General features: G+C 40.5%; 2 protein-coding genes across 6 annotated transcripts in view; one reads left to right on the top strand and one right to left on the bottom strand.

Moving 5' to 3' along the window:
• Positions 1-654: 654 nt before the first annotated feature.
• LOC137990633 (protein Mis18-alpha-like) lies at positions 655-11,450 on the bottom strand. 2 transcript variants are annotated; one of them, XM_068835750.1, is made up of 6 exons: positions 11,276-11,450; positions 3,726-3,792; positions 2,808-2,894; positions 2,076-2,111; positions 1,804-1,906; positions 655-1,471 (listed from the first exon to the last, which is right to left on the bottom strand). In XM_068835750.1, exons 1-6 carry the CDS (start codon positions 11,439-11,441, stop codon positions 1,289-1,291), a joined length of 642 nt encoding a protein of 213 aa, XP_068691851.1. In that variant the 5' UTR covers positions 11,442-11,450; the 3' UTR covers positions 655-1,288. The 2 variants fall into 2 exon arrangements, with proteins under 2 accessions (XP_068691851.1, XP_068691852.1); XM_068835751.1 differs by having other exon boundaries at positions 655-1,446.
• A 62-nt stretch (positions 11,451-11,512) lies between these two features.
• The window catches only part of LOC137992768 (importin-11-like), a 73,489-nt gene continuing 61,770 nt past the window's right edge, over positions 11,513-23,231 (top strand). For all 4 annotated transcript variants that reach the window (XM_068838282.1, XM_068838281.1, XM_068838279.1 and 1 more), the window contains exons 1-10: positions 11,513-11,696; positions 12,798-12,898; positions 13,967-14,039; positions 14,735-14,821; positions 16,712-16,825; positions 17,160-17,240; positions 17,959-18,007; positions 22,054-22,112; positions 22,811-22,859; positions 22,977-23,047. In XM_068838282.1, the coding sequence (XP_068694383.1) occupies positions 11,562-11,696; positions 12,798-12,898; positions 13,967-14,039; positions 14,735-14,821; positions 16,712-16,825; positions 17,160-17,240; positions 17,959-18,007; positions 22,054-22,112; positions 22,811-22,859; positions 22,977-23,047 (819 nt within the window). In that variant the 5' untranslated portion in view covers positions 11,513-11,561. The remainder of the gene's footprint in view (positions 11,697-12,797; positions 12,899-13,966; positions 14,040-14,734; positions 14,822-16,711; positions 16,826-17,159; positions 17,241-17,958; positions 18,008-22,053; positions 22,113-22,810; positions 22,860-22,976; positions 23,048-23,231) is intronic.

Below are 23,231 nucleotides of genomic sequence, written 5' to 3'. Positions count from 1 at the left end.
TTTCAACGGCAGGTTACTCCACGAACAAGGCACAGTCGTGTCATTATAAAGGTCCTCATAGAACCTACCTTCTTCAGGAAAGTGTCGTAACTCACTCACTCTGAAGCCACCACGAAATCTAGTTTTCAATACACATTCTGGTTCTTGATTGCAAAATGTTTGATACATCGTTTACCCAGGAATAAAATCACAAAGCCCAACAATTGGGCTATTTTAGTTGTTACTCCACCGACATTTGTTAAGAGGGGATGGGAGGGAAAAATTTTGTGTCAGAAGGTCAAAATTACAAGGGCTCATAGCGCTGGTCACCCCAAAACACAGACTGCAGACTGTGCAGACCAGGGGTAAAATATGGCGTTACCCTCACTATTATTGAGAGATAACCGTTAACAGGCTAACATGAATGTTATTTAGGCCTAATTAGGCTAACCGAATGTTATTTAGGCCTAATTCAGGCTAACTGAATTTTCATTTTACAGACGGTCTGCACAGTCTGCGTTTTTCAGTGTCCCCATAGTGCCGTAGCTGGAAGCAACTGCGAGTATTAGCTACTGCCCCTGGATGGATACTGGTCCATCCTTTTTACAGAACCTACTTCCATCTAAACAGAATGACATTGTGATACAGAGTTTCTTGCCCAGATAAACAACAAAGTAAAGACAAAACAACTTGATTTTATTAAATTCTTACAGTTGCATTATGATTTCAAGGCATGTGGACTATGCCAACTACGATAACGTTATTATTTCTGGATGGGATCCTTTTGTGATTTTGTTAATTAATATTCCAATCTTAATAATTACTTCTACAGATATGTAACAGCAACCAACTGCGAGTAAAGCTCCTTTTTGGGGAAGGGGAGATGTGGTTTAAATTTCTTGAATACTCTTGTTGTATAAGTGGATAAGCTTTGAAGACAGGTTCTCCATGTTTCTTTTTTTCCTTCCAAAGACAAGCCTAGGTTGTTCACGTAACTTTAAAATTTACGGTCATTTTAAATAATTGTTGAGTGTTGTGAACCGAAATTAAGGGGATTATTTTAAGCAATCATATCAATCATTAAAAGTTTGAGGAGCCTCTCAAAACTCAAAAGACTATCACAATTACGATGCAATATGTTCACGACAGTCACCTGAAAACGTTCTAACAAAAACAACTTGTTTTTATTATTTTTCGGTTAAGTAATAAAAACCAGTATTAAATTATTATTATTATTATTATTATAAATTTAAATATCAAGCTAGCTAACTTCGGGCTGACGGGCTAGGATCCTCTTGTCCAAACTTGGTCACTTTCTTTTCTTTCTGCCTGGCCTTTTCACTTTTTCTTGTTCTTTTTCTTCGCTTGTGTCACAAGAGTCCATTGGATTGTCCACTGATTGGTTTGTAGACATTGTGCTGACATTCTCTTTATTAGCTGTGTCCCCCGAGTGTCCCACTTTTTCAACTAACATCATAACAACACATTCAACCTGAGAAACCAACAAAGGGGGGATAATGTTGACAAGTTCCCTTTTTCCCCCTTGAAAACAATATTGATTGCCTCTGCATTATTGAAATCAATCATTTACAACTATGCATGTACAACATGCAAATATTATCCCAAAAAAGAACACGAATGATAAGATTTTTCTGAAAATATGCAAACTTTATATTTCAACAAATGCCGGGAAGGAAGAAATGGTTGCCAACTGCATAGCCAGCAGACAGGGAAAGCTCACTGAAAAGTAAATAATTGTGAACTAGTCTCCAAAAGCCCAATGGCAAAGGAACAATCACTAATTCTAAAAAAATATTAATGTACCTTTGAAATTCTGGTTTCAAGAGTCCTTGCTGTTGGTATGTCAAGAAGTTGCTCTGTGTTTAATGCAGTGCTTTGCTTCTCACTCAAGGACCCAACCTGATAGCTACAGAACAAACCAGAAGAACGTTACAACAGCTTTTGTTAATCAGCAAAGGCTCAGATGCAGTGAAATTATAAAATGCATGTAGCAAAGATACTGTTGATATCACAACCAGAGACTTATTGGCAAGTTGACACATTTTAAAAAGAAAATAAACACTCTCATGTTTTACCTGTCTATCTGTTCGCTATCAAAACAAAACATATTTCTAGGACAGGAAAAAAGAACAAACATATTAACTCATTTCAATATACTATACCTGATATAACACTAGTTAAGTGATCCATTGTAAAAGGGGACCAGCAACGTTACATTCCGTAAATATAACCTTAATATAATAATTATTTTTCAGGGAACTATCCCTTGCCTCTGGAATAATTATACTCCGACTTTCATCATTGTTTGGCCCTCCCAGTCTTAACACCTTGCACAATCTTGCTCCACACCTTTGTAAATGACATCACATCAATAACAACCCATTCATTCCTTCCAAAGTCTTTTGAAATGCCTGGAAATGTGGAGTGCACAAGGCCACTGGGTTTCCACTAAAGGAAGGATTGAATAATATACTACCTGTTAATCTGTCATTGGGGAATTGGAGGTGGTCCTTAACCCTTTCACTCCCAAGAGTGCCACTTATAGATTTTACTCTGTCTAACGCCAGACGATTTTACTCTTGAATGGGGAACCCCATGGGGGTGAAAGGGTCAATGTGAGCTTCTGGCACAGTGATGATGGGAATGTGCTGCATATCTGCTCCCACATTGTATGCTTGGGTGAAGTATTTTGCAATGGCATTGCTGTCACATTCCATTGAAATTAGATGTTTTAAAAGAGCTTGAATCCTCTGCACATATTAGAAATTAATTAGTACTACTTAGGACACACATAAACTATCACTTACCTGAAATGATCAAACTCTTTTGGAGTTGTTTTGTATACTCGTCCAATAATCAACTGGCATGATGAACAGTGTAGAGGCCTAAATGTGCTATTTGAAAATAATTCAGCATTCAGTACTTTAGAAGAAATCTTTTTGCATGGTGTCAAAGATTTAAAGACAGGAAACCCTCCTTTGCAGATTTTCATCAACATCAGCTACATGTACAATGCAGCTCAGAGATAAGTAAACAATAAGACTGAAATTTAATGTGAAAATATCTTTCGATTCATACATGTATGTGCTCAAAATTGCGTATTGGAAATGCATCTGGCCTGTCTTGCTTTGTATTTAATTGTTCTTTAGACAAGAAAACAGTTTCGGGAAAAGGGACCCACGAAAATACAATCACTTTGTGGACAATGAGTGAATTACCCTGCGAGCTGTTGGTTTCTCCTACGCTTCCCGAGAGAGAAACCACTGCGGTCAAACGTTAGTTTCTTTGAGTGAGCCACTGTCCAGCACCAAGGAGGAATGAATTAAATTTGAACCGGTCTTGGTGCTCGTGGGTGCGTACAGCTATGCAACAGCTGCATTTGGGCGAGCCTGCTGAGTAGTGATTTCCCGTGAAATAAGACGAAGTGATGTCAAATATATCACATCAGGTGTGATGTACTTCGCACATACTCGATGGAAAATCAAACCGTTGCTCAAAGTGGTTTCTCTCTCTGGAAGTGTAGGAGAAACAAACTGCTCGCGGGGTATGAGTGAATGTGAACCTTGTGGTAAAAAGACCATGAAAATATTGCAAGGTGGGACCTGAATGTGATGAACCATTTTGCTCTTCCACTAAACAGAGCATCATCTGTATCATTTTTTTGCTGAGAAACACACATCCATCCAAGTCCTCCCTGACAAATAAACAACTGCACGCTTTAATACCTTCCCACATCTGCTCCCTCAGTTGATGTTTCCAAAACCTCTGCCGACGTTACAACAGATGTGACCCCTAGCATGAAAGCAATTCAAACAAATTGCAGTTAATGTCCCTGATCCTGGGTAGAGTACAGTAACTGTAACATGCTTACATAAGAGGTGAGACGCGAGAAAAGACAGAGATGGCGTTATTGAGGGAAACACTGCCTTACAGTCAGTTATTTGATACAACAACTTCTGGATTGTGCGACATAAACAACCTCACTTTAATAGCTCCCCAGCAACATGAGCTGAGCATGTTCTGGATAATGGACAAGAGTATTGGTTAGCCAGCGATGACAAAGGCAAATGAGCAAACAAGCTTGGCGGGAGTCACTGCGCACACTTAACCGCATCATGCCGGAGTAACCCAATTTTATTAAAGCATAAAACAAAGTGCCCAACCCATCTCCAGAGGGAGGGTGGGAGGGAAAAACTTGACAAATCGCTAGTAAAAGGCAAAGAGTTTGTGCAAAAGAACTCCAAAGTGAACCTTGCACAGCTCGCTTGAGCTTCTATAGCTTATTAAGACACTGTCTGCTGGCATAGCCATTTACGAAAGCTGTACCATAAAATGGTCAGACATGCACATGTAGTTCAGCAGTTATCAATAGAGCTTTATTAAATTTGGCTAATGGACCCTTATCACGTGGGGGCCTATGTTGGCCAGAGACAATAGATTTTGTAGACCGAGGTTCAAGAGTGTTTGGCAACGGGTTTTACCGGGCAAAAATAACAGTTTCTAGTCCCTCCGGACACAACATGGCCACTGAGTGAAAAGAGTCAATGCTGTGGTACGATATATGAGCTACAACCAGTTGCAAAATTAGCAGAGACACTTCACCTTTTTGGGGTGTTATTAACTTACCTATTATCTCCCACACTGCAGCCCCCCTCCCCCCTTATCAGTGTTTCTAGCAAGACAAAAAATATTGAAAACTCAAACAGCCATAATTGAAAGGGGGGGAGGGGAGGGGAAGTGGGAAAGGTTGAAATTCTAGATATGGAGGGTACTGGAAGCTAGAAAAGGTGTTTTTTAACAGGAGTGTCTCAACAACTTTGCAACTTGTTGTAGGAGCAAAGTTTAAATATTCTAGACTTTGCTACAACAAAACATTGATTGTTGTGTCAACCTTGAACACTGGACTGTAAAGCAGTAACCTAGCCAACACTGCGACATGAATGACTTACTTACTGTGACTAATCACATTCCACATATTTTACTGATCAGACAGTAAAATCTTGTTTTATAGATGTTCACAAGCTCATGAATTCGGGCATAGTTAGTTACAGGAAGAAGGGCTGATGCTACAACTTTAACAGGGGAGGATCAATAATAACGGTAACACAAATTATGTATAAGAGAGCCACAAAAATCTACATAACCTGCGATCAGGCGTACTTTTCTTTAGAGAGGGCAAAATATGCCTGACAACTGTCAAGAGTGATGTTATCTTGTGTCATACTATAACTGTAAGCCCACTAGATTTCACTGGAAATTACCTGCACGGTGCGATGTAAGGGAAGACAACGAAAACAAAATTAGAACTCTAGCTGGAATGTCTGCAAAGTTAGACTTTATCCATACAATCAAAGCTATTTCTGCAATTATCCTGCTTGACATTTGAAGTTGTTTTTCTGTTTGAACCATCAAGGAACAAAGAATTTCGAGATAAAATCACAGAAAAAGTCGAATCCTCTATGTTATCAGGCGCAATCAACAGTACAATAAACTCCAAGGAAAAGCAACTACTCAACTATTATTTTTTTAAGTGTCACTAAACCATTGTTCAGCGCTTCCATAAACAATGTCCAATTTCTCTGTAAAGCCTGGCTTATTCCCCAATTGTGGCAGAACTAAGCACTAACACTATTGCCAAATTCGTTAGGAAGGACAACTTTCATGTCTCCTTTTACAGAAGCCACTCTTCAGATGCATTCTAACCCCTCATCCTTTAAAGATTTTTGAAAAAAAATCTGAAGTCGAAGCAACAGTAGCTGAAAGCAGAGCCTAAACATCATCTCTTCAACTCCTTCTCAGTGGCCATAATATGATCAGATGTTAACCGACTTTACTAAAGTATGATTTGCATTTTATGTAGCCAATCGGAGCAAGGCTCCAAGAGCTCTATCGTTTTTTGGCAATAACTTTAGGAATTTCTGGGTGGGGATGTGCCACTGGGACCCTGGAACCCTTAGCCTATACCAGAGCTAGTTCAGCTGAATTTTGCTACCATATACTTGAGTAAACTCCCACCGATTTCCGTCTAAATTCCGATTCTTGACAGTTAATAATATCCAGAGGTGTTTCATGATAGCCATTTATTGACGCTGTTGAGGTTGAGTTACGTAAAGTTAAACTTTGCTGATTTGATTTTTTTATCTTCTTGAGTGGGAATTTCTGGTTTCCTTAGTCTTGACAAAATCTTCAACTGACTGGTCAGTTTCGCAAAAAATGATACCCTATTCTAGACCGAAAGTGTTATATCCGGGGTCCTAGGTTCGGTGCGCTTGCGTAGTAGGGCTCAGAAAGTGTAGTTTTGTTTTTCTGTTCAGGTTCGGTTCCGTAAGCTGTTCTGTATTCCAGCTCTTGATAAACTTGTACATGATTGACCAGATATAACATTTTGGCGACGAGGATGGGATTCTTTCTGATTTCGTTGTGATATGTGGCCATCCTTATTCTTCTTTGTATGATTTTATTCTGTGTTCATTTCTTCAATACGTTCGCGCACGTGGTTGCCTGCGCATTTGTGGTTTTCATCATGTCTTCGCCAACGCTGCTTGGCTCCGTCGGGGAGTTCGATCCGTCGAGTGAGACATTCACCGCTTATTTCGAAAGACTGGAACAATTCTTTGAAGCTAATAGTATTGGCCATTATCCTGCTGATGCTACCGCGGCTGTTATTCAAGCGGCCAACAGGAAAAAAGTCGCTGTAATGATTTCGGTAATCGGTAAGAACACGTATGGAACTCTTCGTGATTTATGCAGTCCAGAGAGCCCGAAAGATAAGACGTTTGATGCGTTACGTGATTTACTGCAGCGACATTTTAAGCCCAAGCGACTGGAAGTTGCGGAATCGTATAGATTTCACCGTTGTGTTCAAGAAGAAAACGAAAGTGTTTCTAATTACAGCGCCCGTCTTAGACATCTGGCTTCCACGTGTAATTTTGGTGAATTCTTGAACCGCTCACTTCGGGATCAGTTTGTGTGTGGTATTCGCAACCCAGCTACACGGAAAAAACTCCTGAGCGAAGATCGCTCGTTTCAAGAGGCCCTTCAAGTGGCTGTTGCTGATGAAATAGCGGCCAAGGAGTCACTGCAAGTTCAACAACAATTACCTCAGCCTGTGAATTCAGTTACCAAGGATTCTTTTTCTGCTACTTCTCGTGGATATACAGGTTCACAGTTTGGTTCGCGACAAGGTGCTCGTCAACCTTCGAATTTGTCACAAGCGACTTCTTATACTTGCTTCTCATGTGGTAGCCCGGATCACTTAAGGCCTAAATGCAAATTTAGGACTGCTGTATGCCGGAACTGTAACGTAAAAGGCCATATTGCTCGAGTTTGCAAAAAGGGTGGTATTGACACCATGTGTGCTGAAGAAGAACTTGCACAAGAACCGGTATGTGAGAACGACGAACTTTATGTGGTTTATGACGTCAACACTATGTTTAGATCTGAAATTTCTGTGCAGCTGAAGATTGAAAACACTAATTGTTGTATGCAGTTAGACACTGGTTGCGCTTTGTCTCTTGCTCCAATCAGTTTCATTAAAGAAGTTTGTCCTGATGTCAAAATTAATCCTACAAATGTTATTCTGGCCACCTACACTGGTGAAACTGTGCGTCCTTTAGGAGAGGCTTGTGTGAATGTTGAGTACTCGGGATCCCAGTATTCATTACCCTTACTTATTGTGAAAGAAGGATCCTGTGCATTGTTTGGACGAAATTGGCTTATGCATATCAAGTTGGATTGGCAAAACCTGCCAGGTTTGAATAATGTTGGAACTTTGCCATCTGATTTGTCTACAATTCCAGCTACCTCTGGAGATCAGACATTAAATTCTGTCCTTGAGCAGTATAGTGAATTGTATCAACCTGAACTGGGGTGTTACACTGGTAAGCCTGTTGTGTTAAATGAAAGTCAAGGGGCCAAATTTGACAAAGCAAGACCCGTTCCTTATGCTTTGCAATCAAAAGTGGAGAGTACCTTGTTGAAAATGGAAAAAGATGGCGTGATTGAGAGAGTTACTACTGCTGTTAGTGCTGCCCCTATTGTAGTAGTTGGAAAGAAAGACAGTGATGAAGTAGGTGTATGCGGAGATTTTAGCGTAACATACAATGCATGTGCTAATGTCGAGACATACCCTATGCCGCAGATTGAGGACATGCATTCAGCCTTGAGGGGATGTACTGTGTTTAGTGTTCTAGACATTAAGCAGGCCTATCATCAAATACCAATTGCAGAAGAATCACAGTCCAATCTGATAATTAATACTCACATTGGTTTGTTTGCATTTAAAAGACTTCCAAATGGAATCCATTCTGGTCCAGCTATTTTTCAGAGAATCATGGACAGTTTGCTGTCTGACATTCCCAAAGCTGTAAGTCGTTTGGATGATATTCTTGTGGCTGGAACTGACCCAGAAGATCACCTTCGCACCCTCTCTCTTGTGCTGGAACGTCTTCGTTCTGCAGGTTTCAAACTGAACAAGACCAAGTGCAAATTCCTTCAGCAATCAGTAGTTTACCTAGGCCACAAGCTCGACGGAGAGGGCTTACATCCTACCGACGATAAACTTGCAGCCATCCGTGATGCTCCAAGGCCTACGGATATTACCACATTAAAGTCCTTTCTGGGACTTATAATGTTCTATTCAAGGTTCATGCCACATCATTCCACTGTACTGGCACCTCTTCACAATCTGCTCAAGAAAGATACCCCTTGGAGATGGTCCAAAATTGAAGAAGATGCATTCTGCAGCTCGACTTCAAAGGTGGGCCCTTATCCTGGCTTCATACAACTACAACATTGAGTACCGGAGCACTGTTGCACATGCTGATGCAGACAGCATGTCCCGTCTTCCTTTACCTCAGACATGGTCACCCAAGTGTGAGAATGTTGAATGCTACTTCTTGGATTCTGAGGTTGTAACCAATGTGACCAGTCACATGATCAAGAAAGAGACCCAAGTCGATCCAGTGCTGTCCAAAGTGTACACTTATGTTATTAGTGGCTGGCCGGGTGTTGTGGATCCTACACTTGTACCTTACAAGAGCAAACGAGATGAGTTGACTACCCAACAGGGCTGTATACTGTGGGGCACTCGTGTTATTGTACCTCCTTCGCTTCAGAAGAAAGTTTTGGAAGAATTACATGACACTCATCCTGGCATTTCCCGCATGAAAGCATTGGCCAGGTCTTATGTTTGGTGGCCCAGCATCGACTCACATATTGAAAGAACTGTTTCCTTGTGTAACACCTGCCAGTCTCTGAGATCAGCACCCCCAACAGTTCAAATTCATCCCTGGATCTTCCCAGCACGGCCATGGTCCCGTATTCATGTAGATTTTGCTGGACCAATAGGTGGGTGTACTTACCTTGTTGTTGTTGATGCATATAGCAAATACCCGGAGGTGGTGAAAATGACCAGTACTACATCCTCAGCGACCATCACTGCATTACGTGACATTTTCAGTAGGCATGGTCTTCCAGAAATTCTTGTTTCTGACAATGGGTCACAGTTCAGTTCAACAGAATTTGAACAGTTTTGTGCTAACAATGGCATTATGCATCGTACATCTGCACCTTACAAACCATCCACCAACGGTCAGGCTGAACGAGTGGTACAGATTTTGAAGTCTGCAATAAAACAAGCCCAGGCCACTAAAACGGATGTGTCTGCTGTAATTGCCAAATACTTGTTGGTTTATCGAAACACTCCACATTCTACTACAGGTGAACCTCCTTCACTGCTTCTGATGGGTAGGAGATTGCGTACACGTCTGGATTTACTGACTCCTTCTGTTGAAAAACATGTTGAAGCTCGTCAATATACGACCATGATAAGTCGCACTGCAAAAAGAGGCCTGCGCCAGTTCAATGCAGGTGATCCTGTCCTAGCACATAATTATGGGAGGGGAGAGAAATGGATGCAAGGTGTTATTACTGAAGTTCTTGGTTCAAGACATTACGTAGTTGATGTATCCGGTTCTTTGTGGAAACGGCATGTTGATCAACTCCTTAGCCGACCTGTAGGTGTAGTTCCATCGACCAATGACTCAGTGATTGATCAGCTGCCTGAGATGCCTTCTCGTATGGATACCTCAGGGGCGGATGACCTTCCTTCGATGTCAGATGAAATTCCTTTAGCTGGTAGCTGTCAACCTTCTCCTGTGGACAGCTGAACACTGAGAGTTTCCAAGCCTCATTCAGATCTTGACACTGCTATGACAACTCTGCCTAGTTCCCAGTTGGACATTCAAGTTCTTCATGTGACATTTCCGTACCTACTAATATGGAAAAACGCTATCCCACAAGGACCAATCGGGGTCCACCCATCTATTTGCGAGATTATGAACTAAAGTGAAAACACTAGCTGACTTTAATGTTGTTGAAAGAACAGTTGTTCAGTTGAGATTAAGTGACTGCTTCCCTTGAAGGGGGAGATGTTATATCCGGGGTCCTAGGTTCGGTGCGCTTGCGTAGTAGGGCTCAGAAAGTGTAGTTTTGTTTTTCTGTTCAGGTTCGGTTCCGTAAGCTGTTCTGTATTCCAGCTCTTGATAAACTTGTACATGATTGACCAGATATAACAGAAAGGCTATGATTTATATATTCTATCTTAGAGTAAACTGCTTGAAAACCATACCCTTCACAGCGGCACACACCTATATAGTCCATATATGGCATCTTCCCTCCCCCCCCTCCCCCCTGGGGTCCCACCGAGGCTTTCAACCCTTGAGCTCTTGCCCATGGTCCCAAGCTGGGATCGTTTTGACAGATTTCATTGATAGGGCATTTCACAGGCAAGCACCAGCCACTTGGAAGAACTGCACACAAAAAAATTTATACTGTGATAAAGTGTACGTTCAATAACCTCCCTCTTCAAAGTGACCACACCCTTTCCCCATCAGTATCGCTCATGTTCTACGAAAGGTAGTCACCTGGGTGACAGCCTTATAATACGCAGCCAACTGGCTGTCTATTTTAAGTATGCCAGTAAATGTTGCGTCCGGTCCGTAAAAATAGGTTTCTAGCGATTTTTGAAAGCATTAGAATTTCGCTGGAGGACCACGCGCGGGCAAACTGCCTTCGACAAAGTTTCCGCAATTATCGATGTTTTCACTCGGAATTTCATCAAGCCTCCAATCTATTCAAATGTGGCATCGAATTGCAAAGTGATGAATTCCGTCAGACTTAGTAAACTAACGAAATGTGAAAATAAATTCCAGGCACACGAACTTGTCGAATCGGTTAATTTGCCTATTTTGCAGCGCATTTTACATGTACATACCATTAACACAGATGACCTCAAGCTCTCGGTCCGAGGCAACAAAGGCAGAAGAATCTCCCAAAATGCTCTTACACCCTTTGCACTGGAAAATAACAATGGGAGAGCTATCTCTTATCGATTGATCCAAAGTTAGATTTGGTTCCGTGACACGTGAATTTGCCGCCATTTCGATGACCAAAACAACATATGATATTTCCAATTAAGCTTTCATGTATGTCACTCACGAAATGCCTTACATGCATCCACCGGCAACTATGGCTAACCTTGGAACTTGAGTTAAAACAGCATGAACGATATTTGGAGAGACGAAGTATTGCTCGCGTTGAGTAGTGCTTGCAGCCAAAATCCCGTGCTCGTTAAAGAAGCAGAAGGAAAGCTGAAAACCTGGGAGACACAACCAGGCTTTTACAGTCTTCTTATGGTAAGACATGGTCAAACGTTTAGTAGTCATTCAGAGACGGCGAGGTGTTGAAGTGAACAATTGAAAATATTAAAACTAGAGTCACATGCAACGTTTCTGCTCTTGCAATACAAAAGTGCAAATTATATGTGAGGTGTTTAATTAATTAAACTGCAATCCCTGCAATCTCCGGCTCACTTAAGCTCATTTTTTATGGTCCGCAATGGGAAAAGTTCATGGCATAAAGTCGTAACTGAGTGATATGATCATGGGAATTGATAATGCTAACTTAACCACCGGTATATAACTACTGGGACATTTTTTTGTGCGTCACTTTGGGGAGTCAGTGGGTTCAATGGAATCTGAAAGTCTGGGATCACTTGTGTCTGTTAGTCCTGGGTGAGTTGTTTGTTCCCCTAGTGGTGTTTACCGTATAACAGTGAGGGTGCAGTGGTTGTTGGTCAACCGGGGAGGGGGGGAGGGGTAGTTGGGTCAATTTTTCGCTGGGTATGTGCCACTGCCCTCTCAGAACCTCTACCACTTTGTAGTCTATTTTATGGCCAATTATATTCCCCATCTTAGTCACTTTTGGGTAAATGTAATTTTAGCAACCCCAACTTAGTCACTTTCTGTTTATGCATAAACCTTTCTTAAAGCCTTCTAATTATAATTTCAAAACAGAATGTAATGTGACTAGTAAATATTAAATCAACAACACTACAGTTCTTTCTATGACAACTTCTTTTTACCACAAATCTTTCCATTTTTAAATCCCACCAGCCAGAATTTTCTCACCCCCAAAATCCGGACAATTTGTGACCCCATTCTCGTAACTCTGTCAGGAACTCTGTTGAAAATGCAATCCCCTTGTAGTCAATCCAGGCGTGAAAATGCGACCCATCCAGCAGCACATTCCCATTAGCCCATTAATAGGAAGTACCCCCCAGGTTGGTCAATAAAAAGTCAGTGGTGCCCATCATTTGGGGGTAAGTGATGACTGTGAGTCATTGGCAGGAAGGGTCATTGGCATTTATCAGGAACATCTCTATAAGTATTTCACAGATCTAGACACTGTATTACATACCTATCTTTTACGAAGTCTAATTTTTTTGCTTTTTCCAGTTTGTTTTTAGAAACAAATCACTTGATGTAAACATTCGTTGGATGGCAATTCTATACATCAAGATTGGTGTGGATCGTTACTGGCGGAAAGCAGCTCCTCAGTGAGTCTATTTTAGGTGATCAGCTGGTGCTTGAAAAAATTTGCTATTTCAACCCAATACTTAGGGATCAGGGATTTTGGTTTACTGTTGAGACATTAATTTTTTTGTTAACAAAGTTTCCCACATTGATCCTGATGAAAATCTTAAAGGATCTTTAAAGACCTTCAAAGACCTGACAAAGATCTTTAACCCATTGACTCCCGGGGGTTCCCCATTGACGAGTAAAATCGTCTGGAGTAAAACAGTAAGTCTGGCCGGTTTAGGCCGGTTTGGGCGTCAAAGGGTTAATTAAAGATGAAGATCTTCACAGGATCCTTGAAGGATCTTTAAAGGATCTTCTAACTAAGATTTTTTAACATTGAGGACTCTTGGGATACTTCCTTAAGATCCTTGAGGAAATTATCGGGATCTTGCAAGGATCTTGCCAAGATCCACACATAAAATGTTGGAAAAAAGGATCCTTAAAGATCCTCAAAGAGGGACTGAGGATCTTACAAGGATTTTTAGGTTTGTAATAAAATCTTTGACAATCATACTACTGAGGATCTTTCAAGGATCTTTGAAGAATCCTTAAAGTGATCTTGAAAGAAACCTTATCAGGATCCTTGAAAGATCCTCAAGGATTGTATGAGGATCCTGAAAAGATCTTTATCGGGATTCTTAAAGATCCTCTGAGGATCCTTCAAGTATCTTAAAAGGATCCTTATAGTGATCTTGAAAGGACCTGGAAGATCCTATGAGGACCCTGTAGGATCTTGCACCAGATCTTTGTAGATCCTCAAGGATCTTGGATATGGTTTTTACAGATCCCCAAGGATCTTATCTTTAGAAAGATATCCTCGAATCTTTGAGGAGTCTTTAAGGATCTTCAAAGATCCTTCAAAGATCCTTCAAAGATTTTCACTTTCACTGTTGACTTACTCTCAAATTGTTATTGTCCCCGAAAACTTATAACTGGTCCATTTCTTGCATTTATTTAAGACTTTTATTCTCTTGTCTTGAATGCATTTTATTGCCATGGAGTCTGCACTAAATAAATGTATGTTTTATTTCACCGTTAACTTACAGTGCTATTGCAGAGGATGAAAAGGCTTTTATAAAACAGAATCTTATTTTATCCTTTGATGAACCTGTTAATCAGGTAATTTGATAAATAACTTATTAGTGATTCTGGATAGCATAATTATTTTGCTGAACATGCTATCCTTAACCACAAAACCAAAAGTGTAAAATAATTTTTATGGAATTGTGGGGAGCTTATCAACCCCGTTATTAATACAGGTTAGGCAACTTTAGTCATGTCAGAATCATTTTGTTTCAGTAATTTTAAGTGCAACTTACTGATATTTTGATTGGTATTTTGATGCATGCTTTCTTGCAAGGAATAATTTCTCCTATATTGTAATTGGTGAATGAGTGACCACAAGGTTGCTGTTGAGGGCCACTAGTTTATTAGGATTTATATGCTATTTTGTGCTACCCTCGTTAAATAAAGACTTTACTTACTCACTTACTTTGATTTTCTTTTACTAAGCTACTTGACTTTTATGACAGCTAAGCTTTGGCTGTAAATTGTCATAACTATAATTTGCTGTAGTACAAGCTTAATGTAACATTATATCTCTTGTCCCCTACTCATTGCAATTTAATGGGTTTAAAGGTTGCGATTCACTTTGATTGACCCAAATCAATAATAACTTTACAGCTTTTAATGTCTGAGCCTGTAGGCCATCTTGTTAAGTTGACAAGACATGACCAAGTTAGATAATCTTTATGTAGGTTAACTGCTCTTATGTGGGCTTTCTAACTTTCTTTATATAAATGCTTCAACTTTAGGTGGCAACTCAAGTCGCTGTACTGATTGCAAAAATTGCGCGAATGGAACTTAAGGATTGGCAAGAGTTGTTACCAACTCTGCTCAAGGTAGTTTTGATAAAAATAAAAGTAAACATGCTACATTAAATTTAATGTCATGGAGCACTTGACTTTGGGAGGATAAATGCTTACAACTTGTTGCTGGAACCAGCATTAGTTCTGGTGATGTGAGCCCTGTTGACTTGAAACAACTTTTCTCATGGCAGTACGTTTCATTATCAAAACATGTCACTTGCAATGAATGAAATTTCTCATGTACTTAATGGAAAGGCCACTCATCGAAATTCTTTATTTACTGACGTTGGCATCCAAGCATTGTGCTGAATCTGACACCAAACCTGTAATTTAAAAGAATCTTAATTATTAACCTCTCAGAATTTCCCACTGGAAGTTTCAAAAATATGATGGGAGTTTTTTTTACCTTGAAATCAGTCCAGCAAGAGATTAAAATTATAATGCTGATTTTTATGCATAAATGTTGAAAGTGGACTTCTGAGTGGTACATGTAAAGTAAAGTGAAGTGGTGCATTTATATAGCGCCCTTATCACTAACGTCTCAAGGGCGCTTTACAATGATCAATTTACCCCCAGCGGACTGGAAGCATATACAGGCGCAAATTGCAGTCGCTTCTAAGCAGTCCATGCATGCTGGTACTCATTTCACCGACCTCGGAAGGATGGAAAGCTGAGTGAACTTCAGCAGGAAAGAAGGTCGCCAAATATTTCAGTCTCGGCAGAACCGGGAATGTAACCCGGGATCTTAGAGTTGGAAGGCAGAGATCTTACCGCCGCGCCAACCCCTCCGCTCTAGGACAAAGGTGGAACACCACATCTGGAAGAAGTCTGAATGCATCGATTTCCCACCTGCATTCTTACACACTGCCACAGTGCTTGAAGTTAAAGAAAATTCCAGGTTGTTCCCGTTTCAAAAGCCAGGCAACCAAACTCATGAATTAGGTTGCCCTGACAAGTCCTTTGTTGCCCACTAGGAAACCCCCTAGTGACGATAAACTGCGACAAGCATGGAGATGCAATCACATGGCGATGGAGCTTGAGGATCTCACAGTTTTAAATGTGTGCCTGTGATTTTTTTTTCTGCATTGCCTGCATGTTTCTGATAATTGATATTGTTCTTACACACTGCTGGGAGTCATGCCAAGCCGAACCACACAGCCTGGCCTTTATTAACATAAGAACATATTAATTGTCTTACAATGACACAAAAAAGTGAGTAGAGAATAAGTTCACATCTCAAATTAACAAATTCTACAAGTACTTCATGGGTGGGTGAGGCATGTCATGCAATGGGGGATGGCAAAACAAAAACTGAAACCTTACACAAGCCCTGTGACCTGAATCCCCCCACACACCTGTACCCAGACTCCCAGCCGTGTGTGAGAAAAACGTTTTCCGCTTCTTTTGTTCCTCAGCCAGCGAAAAACCACAATCTCTTGCATTTGCCAATCTGACAACAGTTTGTAAAAGCCATGTTATTCAAAACACAGGAAAATGCTCAGCGGTTGCAAAGTAATTCTTGTTACTTCACACTACTAGCGCACATTGACAATAGAAAACCGACAAGTGAGTCGACTGCTGCTTAAATAAGTCATTTTCTATTTTTGGCTTGGGTGTCCGTGTTTTTTTCTCTTAGGCAACCAGGCTTTTTATTATATTTACCAAAAAACTGGTTGCTCAATAAACTCTCTAGTCATGCAGCTGGGGTGACTGGATGACCGCTAAATCCGAGCACTGTGGCTATACAATTTGCTTTAATTGTGGCAAAACAACCCTGCCAGCTGTGCAAGCAAGGTCAGGCGATGGGAAACAATGACAAGAGCTATTGAATTGCGCTAAAATAAATGAAGAACCATCCATCCTTGCTTGTTTTTTTTATGCATTTTGTTTGTTTCTTTATCTACATGGTATTTAATTGCACAGGAGGTCCAAAGTGATGATCCTTTCCGTCAACAACGTTCTCTTCTTGTTTTTAATCATGTGATTAAAATGCTGGCTTCAAAGAGGTTAATTTGTGATCGGCAATTATTTCGACAGGTACTTGATTATCTTTCGTTATACCTTTTTGATTAGATGAATCTTATACCAGATGTTTTGCTTCTTCCCAGATGACGTGGTAGTCTACATATTAGAGCTGTGTGTATTGCAATTTGAGCATGCATGTAGGTGTAGAGTCCCATTCAAGGTGGCATTTTTTTAGACAGTATTTGGCACAGCCTAAATTGTTCCTTAATTCACTATGATGATCTTTCTAGCATAGAAAGAGACAGGTATTAACAAGTGTTGTATGACTATCAAGAAGCCAAGAGTTACATGTATCTAATAATTTATTAATCATTAAACAAAGAATTCAAATTAATATTCTCTGCAGATTACGGGTGATATCTTTGGGTTTATTCTTCAACTATGGCAGCATTCTACATCTAGCCTTTTGGAGTTGTGTCAGAACAAAGTAAGTACTATTATTTTAAGTTTACCTCTTACATTGCCAGTTCATTAAGTGGAAAAACAGCAGGACTGGTGCTTTTTTTAAAGTTTGTCTTATCTTAAGATTGTTTAGTTCGCAAGAATGAAATTTCAGCACCACAAAACTGGTAAATAAAATTTACATTAAGTGGTTGCGATTTTGCTTCTAAAAGGCCAAATGAGTTACTGCATATAAAGTTGGCAATATTGGCAGTCATTTGTCCCATGACTGAGCAAATGGGAGGCAAGGGTCTAGCCCTGAGGTGATGTCACATGACATCGATCACAAGCTGATTTGCATATTTTTGCATTGCAAAGCAGTAAACGTGGCATCATTTTAAGAACAGACCCGTACCTCTAACAAGATTGGCCGTTGTCCGACAAGCAACTTCTATTGCAGTAAAAATTTTAAAGTTCTAAATTTTATGGGAATCTAAAATTGAGATTGTGAAGTGAAAACAGTTGATTATATTATTATTATAGATCTTTGCAATGGGTGAATAAATTTATCTTGGCAATGCATGATATGAAGGTGATATGAAGGTGCTTTTTAATTTTTTCTGTCTTACATTTTTGTGTGGATCCATCCCTTAAACTAAATTGAAGAGCTCCTACAAGGAGTTTTACTTTTGTTAAACTCATTCAAGTCACAATGTTAATCATTGTATTTGCATGCTTATAAGCGTCATCTTTTTGTTGCTTAGGATGAGAGAGTTTTGGCCGCTTTGGAGCTCAGTACCTTGGTTCTAAAAGGTATTGACAGTTGTGAAACATTCTATCATTTCTGGTTAAAAGAACTTGTCTTGTTCTCTGGTTCTTTTGGATATCAAGCATAACTGAATTTCTGTATGTGATGGCTTCTACATGACTAATACTGTAGAAGGTTTAAACCTGTTATTTTTATTTATTTATTTTTTTAAATTTTTTATTAAGACCTATATAAGTCACACTGGAACTACCAACTCCAACCTAAGGTACATGTAAATACAACATCTAAGAGCCTTCCACAACCCCAGCAATGAGCCCCAGCCCTAGCACCTGTCACACTGAACTGGAAGAACAGTGAAGAACCCACTATATAAATACCAATGAAGAAACACTACAGAGGGAAGAGGAGGGAGGGGGCAGTAGAAAATGTGTTCTACACAAAACACTTTGTACACTGAACTGAGAAAAGCTATGAGCACCTGCAAAAGTGCATGCATAGAATGCCCTGACATCATGCCCTGAACTGTATTTCAACACCCCAAAAAAGCCGAAACGCAAATGGCCTGCCAGCAGAGCTCTCAGTATGCCTATAATTGCCAACGCCATGCCAAGTGCTGAGTACAATAATTATTAGTCCTACACTGTAGTTACTGGTAAATAACATTTTTGTAAAACCCTCTGTAACACCTAAGTCACCCTTGGAGATTGGGTGCCCAGGAATATGGAGGTTGGAATCTGAGACCAAACCCATGTAGATAGAACATTCAAGAGCCTCCCTTACCCGTAACCAAGCCATGAGTCCCACCTGCGACGTCGAAAGGACTTCCGGGCTGGGACAGTAAGCCACAGCAACCAGCTGGCCAGACCCGAGGTACCCAAGCCCAAGTGAAAAAATGCAAACTCCTTACCTGCAAGGCTAACTGACTGGACACCTGGGTGAGAGAACCAATCAGAGTACCGATGTAGAGTTGGTATGCATTGCTCAACCACTAACCTAAAGTCTTGATAAGGTGCTCAGTGACTCTCCAGGCTGCTTCTGTTGCGGCTGCGCCAATTTGGAAGCTGTGGCTCTCGAAGTGAGAGCCAGGATAACTCGCAGAGTGTAAGATAGATTGAACCTACATCATACCAAAACAGCGGCCCTGGGGAAGGTCCATGCAAGGCCAAAAAGGGGCAGCCACTGGGCCAATAAAGGGAGAAGAATCTTGTATCTGCTTTAGACTCCTTAGCAGATGCTGCAGCTGCAGACAATAATATTGAGAATGGGATCAGGTTAACAATATTGTCAATGTCAAGGAAAGGCACAGCATTTACGGTACGTACTCCTTGATGGATTTGTGGTGAAGCTGCTGGCAAATGATGTTTCAAAACACATACTAAGTGAAAGTTCATCAGCGGGTACAATGGCAATGGTAATAAATTTTATAGCACATTTTCTATTTACATAATTATTCTAATGCGCTTTACGAGCAAGTGATCTATGGGTGGGATTGAACATCAGCATATACAGGTGCTGCTGGCAGCCACTATCAGTCCATTAGCAATCTTACCCAGCACATGAATGAATGAAATGAGACCTCACCACAACGCTGGGAGCTTCATGCCCTACTCTTTACGAATAGTGTGTGAGCAGTGAAGGGTTGTGAGACGGGGCCTACAAGAACCCCATCTGGACTCTGAGACAGCCATTTTCTCTCTAAAAGAAAAATTGACAGTGATGCAGGGCTGATAGGTACATTTGACAAGTCAATAGGGCTAGGCCCTGGATGAGGAAAAAATGGCATATCTCTGTCAATTGACTTGCAGCAATGTCAAGAGAGCTGAGGGATTGGCATCTGGTTTAGCTTGACTATTGGGGACAGGAACTGGAATCACTGAATTTTTTTAGGTGAGAAAGAGCACAAAATGATGAAGGAGTAAAAGAAAAAGAGTGTTGCTTTGCTAGCAATGCTAAACAAAGCAACAGAACCATTAGGCCCATATCTCTGGAAGTACCAGAGGACAGCACAGCCATTGCTGACCCCATTATCATATAAGTACTCACCCTACCCATGATGTCCACATGTATGCTGGTATGACAATGGGAAACAGTTCCTTGTACGCAATTGATACTTGTATAAGGAGTGCGGTGAGGCTGACCAAGTGCCAAAGAACCACTGGTTATTGAAGATGGCTTCATAGTAAACCCAGAGTACCTGGAGGGGAGGGGAGGGGAGGAGAGGGGAGGGGAGGGGGCATTGTGGCATCAGATTGAAACTAAGGCCATCCCAGCTTTGGAATAGTTCTCTCTACCTAGTTAAATCCACATGGAACTCCTGGTTCAGCCTACTGGGGTGGTCGTCACACCTGAAAGTAAACAGTAAGCTGATCATGTTGTAGAGAAACACCCTACTTTAGGAGCAATGTTACAAGCATGGTGATGGTTGTGAGTTGCCATCCATTGGACCTAGCCTACAAGAGCCATTAAAATGTAAAGCGTTGAAGACAGTCTAAATTAAAGTGAAGAGCCATGTACACATAGTATTTATCACCCCACGTCATTCGACAACTGTCCCTCTGGAGTCTGAACAAAGAGCTTTCCACGTCATAACACCTGCTATGAAGGACTCCACATTAATGTACTGAACTGAAAATGAGGGCTTATAAGTGTGACCCATTGGAGATGACAGACCAAGGAATAAACGTCACTTACTCAGCTGGTTGCTTTTGGGAATCACCCCAAAATGACTGTTGTGCAAATATGGAAAAGGTGAAGTAGATAACAGGCCTGTGACACTACTGCACAAGACTTCTGTATTGAGGGGATCAAGGGCTGATTTGCATGTTGGAGGAGGCTGACCTCAAGGGGACTGACAAGGCCTCAATACTGATGTGGGAACCTTGAAGGAGACCAGTAAAAAAACAAGCAGCTGCTATCTGATCCGGATAGTTGCACTCTTCCTGAAACTGAGAAAACTCCAATGGGGAGACTAAATTCACTGGGGCTATTAAGTTAACAGAGAAAAAGAGTAAATTGGAACAGAATGAATGCTGTATAACTGCACCCAAACAAAACAAAGCTGCTGAGTTGGGCAGACCATGCTGCTGGTCCGGACAAACAGGAACAAGGATAGAAAAACTATGTACAAGAAAGAGAGGCTGTGAGAATTTCCCCATCCTTAGCACCCCCCTTCCCATCCCTTCTAGGCAGGGGATGCATAGCATGAGTGAACATCCGTGGAGGGCTGAAATGGGCAGCCAACCATGGGGTTGTCCCCATCATCTGAGCTACAGATGTTACTGTAGCAGCATTCCCCAAAGGGCCACCGGTATTGTCTGTTGCTCCAAAATGGTGCATTAAGGAGTGTAGGCGTTGTAGCTCCAGCTAGCTGATGCTTTTGTGAAGGAGGAGTTCCATGTCTGTTTTAATGGTATAAAAGACATCTGGCAACAACAAGTTCATCTGGTACCAATTTGAAGCACCAGTTGCTGCATCCTTGCGAAAGGTGAGATCATATTTCAGCCAAGCCTGACCAGGCAAAAGCAGGTAAAAGGTAAGTAGGTGGATGGTCAGAAGTTTATATTTGGTAAGGTCTGGCAATCAACGAGTATGACCATAGATTTGAAAATTGTGGAAGCCTTTGTCCAAATTAAAATGTCCAGAATTTCCACCTCTCTAAACTGTTTTGAGACCTGTACTTACATGTATTCAACTTGCTGTCAAGAAGGTTTGCACTTCCTGTCCATGTGAGTCCTCCAAGATCATGAACTGATTCCTGGATAAAGTGACTTTTAACACCAGTTTGGCCAGAATGGGAAGGAATCAAACATCCCATAATTCTAACTATGTCATTAGACAATGATAAAGAGCCTGTTGGACAATTAATGAACTGCATAGAAAGTCAAAAGCACTGGAATCTGCAAGCTACACAAAATGGCCTATGTGCTAGCAGAGTACAGCTACCATCAGAATGCCACTGACCCAATGGAAGCTGGAACGCCCTGTCATGATGCTCATATCAGTAATGCAACACCCGAAAAATGCCGGAATGCTAATGCTAACTCCACACCAAGCACTAACCCTATTAATTTTTATTACTATTTTTTCCTAGTTTTGAGAAAGATGATGGTTCATGGATTCAAGGAGTTTGAACCCAATTCTCAACCAATGGTATAGCAACAAAGTCTTTCTCATTTTCTTAATGTGGTTTGTTTTTCTTGGTTGATTTTTCATTTGGCAGTCTTGAACGTAATAGTGATAGTTGGCAGTTGGTGTGAGTTAAAAAAAAAAAAACGAAGCAAAAAGTTGGTGTGAGTTGGGTACTCACACGGCAGGTACAAAACGCAGGGCACAGGTCACAGGTCATTATTTAACCTATATAGAAAGTATCCTAAACATTCATAAATTATTAAAGCTAAGGCCTAAGGTTAGCTTTTATGAATGTTTAGGATACTTTCTTTATAAGTAAAACAATGACCTGTGACCTGTGCCCTGTGCCCTGTGCCCTGTGACCTGCGTTTTGTACCTGCCATGCGCCAGTACTCACAAGGGAAAGGAGATTTAAAAAATTTGCATTAATGAAAACCAATCAATCAATCTTTATTGAGCTTGTATTAGTAATATTTCATTAAATCTTAGATAACCTTAATGTATTAAATTTTGTGACATGTACAGTACTGTATTTGAATGAAAGAAATTTTGAATGTACTAGTAAATGAAATGTGTGTTTTAAGAAGCTACATGTAACGCCATTTAGTTCCCCTCATCCAACGTAGGTCGATATAATTTACATTGTAAAGGAAGTCCAAAAGGCAAGCAAATAATATTTCATTTAATGTGTATAGTTTATGTACTTTTTGTGTTCACAGTGTCTACTTCAGGCAGTACTTGAGAAGATAAAAGTAATATTGCAATGTAGTAAGTACAATAATAATTATATTGCAATCTTACAAGTGCAATCTTGTGACTGAAACTCCCTTGAAAACTTTCCCTTTGTGATCAGCAGTATGTGACCTTTAGTTTATGCCATGATAGGAAAAGCTGAGTCAGGAAATCACAGTTTACAAGAAAAGCTTGAAAAGTATTTAATATTGATGACAAAAGTGGTAAGTGAGTTGATAAAACTATACCATCGATTTTGTTTAATTTAACAAGAATTATTTTAAGCTGCTCTTGTGCAAGAAAAAAAAGGAAAGGAACAATATTTTTAAAAGTGTCTAGTCGTTCTATAGCGCTGGAGCACTAATTGGGGACACTGTAAACTGAAATTAACAATGAAAGCAAATCAAG

Source organism: Montipora foliosa, chromosome 2 (assembly GCF_036669935.1).
Source record: "Montipora foliosa isolate CH-2021 chromosome 2, ASM3666993v2, whole genome shotgun sequence".
Lineage (NCBI taxonomy): Eukaryota > Metazoa > Cnidaria > Anthozoa > Scleractinia > Acroporidae > Montipora > Montipora foliosa.
Note: the sequence above shows the minus strand (reverse complement) of the source record. Positions and strands in the feature narration are given on the sequence as shown.